Raw genomic sequence first — 5915 nt, 5'->3', positions numbered from 1 at the left:
TTTACATTCTCAGATCTTTTTTTTTAATAAATTTTGTAATATTTCACATGGTTGAGCTACAGGCACCACTGGTAGGTCATTTATTAGAAGTTTAAGAAAGGTAAATAAACACATCACAATTACTATATGCAGTATTACTTTTCAAAACAAAATGTATATACAAGAAGATTTTTGTATCCCCGTGTCCTGATTTTTTTTTTTTTTTTGCTGAGAAGAATCAACAAATTACATTTTGATTTTACACAAACCCCAACAACTTTGTTAGAAAACACTATTGTTAATATTTTTAGATGTAAAGGAGGTAAGAATATATAGTTTAGTAAAATCCAAGAACACAACAAGCCATAATCACTACACTGATAAAACTATTTCTTGTACATTTTAGGGACAAAACTCCTCGAATCATTTATTCTTTGAACTTCCTGTGTGCCACAGAGCAAAGCACTCCACTCTTGGGCCTCAGCGTGCCAGTATCCATGATATCGTACGTCTGTCCCGGTTTGAGGGTGAAGTCAAAGCGCTGGAGGAACTTGGCCATGACGACTTTTGCCTCCATCTGAAAACGCAGCACCACCCATGCAGTTGACTCATTGTTTGTGGGTGTTGCCGGCCTTTGTGTTCAATTATTATTTTAGTCACACCCACCTGAGCAAAGTTCTGTCCCAGGCATGCCCGTGGGCCCAGGGAGAAGGGATAATAGCAGTAATAAGGCCTTGGGAATCAGATAGGATATAACAGGTCATTGCGCACTTTTCCTCCTCGTGTGAGAGGCATTAATGTTTGTTCTGATGTTGGAACAAATGTGAAAAACCTGAAACCTGAATGCTACTTACTTTGGAGCATCTGGGTGAAATCTGTCTGGATCAAAAGTAAGCGGGTCCTTGAAGAATTGATCTAATCTCCCACTCACATAGGAGCTGAACTGAAATAAAGAACACTTATAATAATTTACAAGGGTATTAAATGCTTCAAAAACCTTTGTATTAGAACAGCTGTAATTCCTATTAATGCCAGAGGTTATCTTTAGTTTTTTCAAATAGATGTTAAAACGTGATAATCAGCTAATCTTTGTGTTGCATGAATTTTCCATTTGGGTCTCCTGAGCCTTACAAAGCAGAGCTAACGCTAATGATGTTAAGAATCTATCCAATGAGTTTCCATTAGAAGCTCTGCTCCAGTAGGTTAATCTTTTGAAATCAACTGGATTTCTACTCAAAATGCTACCAGTACTTGTCATATTTAACATCAATCGTGTTTTATGTATTCCTAAAAAAAACAAAAAAAAAAAACAATGTGCACATAAAAACAAAAACACCATAAAAGTACCAGTAGTGTGATTGTGGAGTCATTTTGTATATTTTTGTATCTTTCTTGGTGTAGTTTTGTGCATTTCTGTTGTAATTTTAGTGTATTTTTTGTATAAATATTGTTTAGGTTTTTTTTTTTTTAATAATTTAGTATATTTTTTACTATAAATACCTTATGTGTGGTGAGGGCGTGTTTTGAGATGTGTGTGGCTCTCTATTTTGTTGCCATGTGGGACTCTATCTCCTCCGCCTCAGCCGCGCACACGCACACACTCCGCCACAGGTTGTTGAAATGCGTGTGTAGAGAACACTTCCGTTGTCGCAACTCTCTCTCTAAATGGCTCTGTTTGTGTTCAACATGTACATCCACGGTGCGCATTTCGTTCTATAGCACGTGGTGAAAATATCAGCGTTTCTAATGCCGTATCCGCGAAGAAATGTGAATTTTTCGCCGTATGCTTTCAATACAGCCAATAACTTCTGGGTCCCATCCGTCCAGTCTAAATAGCGAACGGTCAAACGAACATGAAAATAAACATTTTGAAACGTAATCACTAAATAATTAACAGTCAAAAAGTATGTTTCCTCAAAAGGGAAGTCCACAGGAGCCTTGAACTATCTTCCACTCTCGCACTCGTTTGACTGCGTGTACGTCTGGTGGACTCCAGGTTTTCAGTGAGCGATTGGCCCTGGCACGCACCGCAGTAGAGCTGTGCAGTGAAAAAGACATAGATGGTGCGCTAGCGCCCCCTCACACTGAGGTCAAAAGATGAATAGGTTTCACTTCTGGGCAAACTTGATCAAAATCCAATGCATTATTATTATTTCCTTACATATATTTGACAAAAACTCACAACATAAGTAATTCCACCAGGAATGGAGATGCCATTGATGACCATGTCCTGCCCAACGTCTCGAGAAGTGCCTGGAGCTGTCGGGTACATTCTCAGAGTCTCCTTTAGCACCTGAAACAGTTGGAGTTGGTAAAGTACAGAAAGGAGAATTAAGTAATGAAATAGTCAAATGAAATGGTAACTAAGGAAAGACGCTAGAATGAGATTTAGCACGCAGTTCATACAATTCCAGCTCTACTCTATATTTTAAGGAAATGTACCTGTGAGAGGTACTGCAGCTTGCCCAAGTCTTCGTAACTGACATCCTTTTTCATCCCAATTACATCATCCACCTCTTTTTTCACTCTAGAATTAGAAACGAAGTAAAAAAAAAACACTCTAGAAAGTATTGGTGAAACCAAGTCTTACTGGCCAGAAATGCAACTACGGTATTTCAACCAAGATGAATATTTCGTACTTCTGTAGGATGTCAGGGTGGCGTCCAAGTTCCATGATGCAAAAAGCCAGTTGATTGGCTGTTGTTTCCTGTCCTTTTAAATTAGACATTAAACAAAAGGAGAGATTTGACAAAAAAAAAAACATTAAAAAAAGCTGCCAAGTGGACCTTCATAGCAAAGTTGATAAAGTTCTTGAAATATGTTTCTAAAAGGTTCCTCAGAGCTTAATGTTTTTTGACAGCATAGTTTGTAAATCACCTGCAATAAAAAAAGTCACAAAGTTGTCCAACATGATCTCTTCATATTCTGTAGACGTGGTTTCCTCTGTAAAGAAAGAAAAAGCCACAGTCTTGTTTTAAATCCACTATCACAGCTGTATTTAAATGTAATATCTCATAAACCACAGACCGTCAGCATTCACTACCTTTCCCAGCTGCTTTCATGATCTGAGTGAGGATATCCTTGGGAACATCTTCACCGTTCAACATGGCTTTCCTTCTCTCACCAATCCACTTCTCTCCAGTTGTACGCAACAGGCGACACGCTTTTCTGGCTTCTTTTATAAACTGCCAGTTTCGGGGCTTAAACTGTACACATGGATTGAAGTATTTTTTTTATTTGCTTTGAAATCAGTATCAATACAGTCAAACTTTCAGTCTTTCAAGTACTACCAGAAAAAAGGAGTCCCTTATTTGGTACACCATTCCCTTCAAACATATCTCAATGGCTTTTGGAAAGAGTGAGGCGTTCTTTTGGTGTTCTAAATCAACGCCGAAAGCAATCTAAATGTAAAGAAAAACCAAAAACCTCTGAAAACTCAGTGTTTAGACAATCGACATCTAAATTTCTGACATAGTCGTCTTCTTCAAAGAAGCAATACCTTAGCGATCACATTAAGGGTTACACGGTTGATAAGTTCAAGCAAATGGGCCTCTGATTTAGTGTCAGCAATATTGGAAAGTTTGTCCATTAGTTTCTCCGCCTCCTCATTGAAGCTGCCCATCAAACCTCTCAAATACCTGCAAGCAGTAATATAATGGAGCAGCCCAGTCAAGACAAAACCAGTAAAACCTGTAGAACATTTTTATCATTCTACAAACTAGGTGAAAAGGTTTTATACACACACAATCTGCAACACGTTTAACAATAAATTAAGTAAAAAAAGATGGAAATGTAACTCACAAACTGCTGAAAGCCGGGTCCATTATCCGGCGTTGTTTGTACCACTGCTCGTGATTAACAATGGTTACCAGGCCATTCCCAAAAAACCTCAAAAACACACAAATGAAAAAGTAAACACCTTAACGTACAAACTTCACCAACGTTTCACCTGAATTGAATAAAGTTTTGAATAGCTTTTGGTGGAAGTTAGTGTCGCTAAACCTGAGTTAAGAGTTTAATCTTTGGAAGTTGTGTGAACGCCTGAAGTGCGAGCACTGACACTTTTTACAATTTATTATTTTAAAAAACATGGATTAGATTGGACATTTATCTTATGGAAAGGATCACCATCTCTCTTCGCTTTCAGAAAAACACATTTTTTAAGTTGTGGACAAAGTGGCTCAAATATGTTAACCGTTCACAGACAGAAGGAAGTGGGTGGATGACTGTAATTCTGGGTGTATAATTTATTGTTGGATGTCCTATTAGGCCTAATAATTGGTTTGTATTACTCTCTGGGGACTTTCCAGTTTTCTGAAGTAATTCACTTAACTTTCTGTCTTTTGTCCCTTGTTTTGTAGCATAAAAATCTTACTTGTGAGTGGCAAAAGATGCACCAATGTACAAATGTATGTCTGAAAGTGTGCACTGTATTTTAATGCTCTCACAAAAATAAAATAAATAAATATATTGGATAACTGCAATAGAAATTAACCAAATTCGGGGACAATGTGCACATTTTGCATTTAGTAGTGCAGGCAGAACCCATAACCCTTCAAACTGCGAAGTTGCAATTATATCTAGAAAAAAAACACACACACATATAGTAAACAAATACTTCTGACTTTCATGAATGTACAGTACCTCTCACCAAACAGGTTGAAAAGCCTGCTATTCAAGAATTTATCTTTGGAGTATTTTGAGGACATCAAGACTTCCTGCGATGGAAACAAAATGCATCAAAACACATTCATCTGCGTTATAAAGAACTTGCAGGGACATGTAATGAACAGGTTAATCTTCCTTTGTGTGTGTGCGTGTGTGTGTGTGTGTGTGTGTGTGTGTGTGTGTGTGTGTGTGTGTGGTTCCACACTGTTTATGATGCAATTCACGAACTACGCTCCACTTTACCTTGGTTGTTTCCGGACAGTAGACACACACAAAAACAAAATGGACAAAATTGACTCTGTAAACGGGTCCATATGTCTCAGCCCTGCGAATGACAATTGATTTTCAAAGTTAGATTAAGAAACGGATCATTGCATGATGTGTTGAAAGTTCAAATAAAAACATCAATCAACAGTGACGTGGTTCAGCCTCACTAACTGTATATGGAAATACTTTTACACACAGCGCGCGTTTGGAAATTCAAACGTTTTGCCATTAATTTACCATTCCAGAAACGTGTCGTGCATAAGTTCACCACTGTTCATGATTCTCACAAACATGGAAGCGTGGCCAAAGAAGAAACTGTAAAAAAAAAAAAAAAACATTATTTCAGAAGCTAAAGCAAAAGCATTGACGTTCTTATGAATAATATTATTTAACGTACCTGTCCCTTGGCGGCCCGGGTATGTGGTCATATTTCATATGAATGCGTTTGATGTACAAACAGCAGCCGATGAACGCAATGAGCAGCAAAACGAGAGTAAACAGCAGTACGTGAGGAGCGAATGACAAGAACAAACTGAAAAACGCCATTATTACCAAGTGTTTGACCGCAAACAGCAGCGTCTCACCTGACCTGACCGTGTAGAGTCTCACCTGACCTGACTGTGTAAAGTCCAACCCACTTTATTACCACGTTCTTTGTCACTGTTTAATAGGCAAACTGTACACCCGAGTAGGCATCGCGGGCTCCATAGCTCAGTGGTTAGAGCACTGGTCTTGTAAACCAGGGGTCGCGAGTTCGATCCTCGCTGGGGCCTCGTGAACGGAATGTTGTTTTTTCATCGTTGTTGAATTTAAATATAAATGGTTTACATTTAATTTAACTTTTACTTCGAGTACTTTTCTCTTGCACTTGAGTGTTTTATGTATCACTTGTACTTGCATTTGATTACAATCTCATTCAAGTAAAAGTATTTCTAATAATCTCACCCAAGGTGAATATTGAACAGAATATTCTTACAGTCAATAATATAATATAATAAAAT

General features: G+C 38.0%; 1 protein-coding gene and 1 non-coding gene across 3 annotated transcripts; one reads left to right on the top strand and one right to left on the bottom strand.

Annotated features, from left to right (window-relative positions):
• On the bottom strand, positions 1-5552 carry LOC114457452 (cholesterol 24-hydroxylase-like). 2 transcript variants are annotated; one of them, XM_028439267.1, is made up of 15 exons: positions 5312-5551; positions 5152-5229; positions 4891-4972; positions 4624-4697; positions 3781-3867; positions 3479-3617; positions 3270-3380; positions 3023-3185; positions 2857-2922; positions 2619-2691; positions 2422-2506; positions 2162-2272; positions 834-922; positions 646-712; positions 1-556 (listed from the first exon to the last, which is right to left on the bottom strand). In XM_028439267.1, exons 1-15 carry the CDS (start codon positions 5458-5460, stop codon positions 407-409), a joined length of 1524 nt encoding a protein of 507 aa, XP_028295068.1. In that variant the 5' UTR covers positions 5461-5551; the 3' UTR covers positions 1-406. The 2 variants fall into 2 exon arrangements, with proteins under 2 accessions (XP_028295068.1, XP_028295069.1); XM_028439268.1 differs by lacking the exons at positions 1-556; positions 646-712; positions 834-922 and adding an exon at positions 1436-2017 and having other exon boundaries at positions 5312-5552.
• A 62-nt stretch (positions 5553-5614) lies between these two features.
• Positions 5615-5687, top strand: trnat-ugu (transfer RNA threonine (anticodon UGU)). Its single transcript has one exon. It is a non-coding gene; the product is annotated as a tRNA-Thr (tRNA).
• Positions 5688-5915: the final 228 nt, after the last annotated feature.

Source organism: Gouania willdenowi, chromosome 24 (assembly GCF_900634775.1).
Source record: "Gouania willdenowi chromosome 24, fGouWil2.1, whole genome shotgun sequence".
NCBI lineage: Eukaryota > Metazoa > Chordata > Actinopteri > Blenniiformes > Gobiesocidae > Gouania > Gouania willdenowi.
Note: the sequence above shows the minus strand (reverse complement) of the source record. Positions and strands in the feature narration are given on the sequence as shown.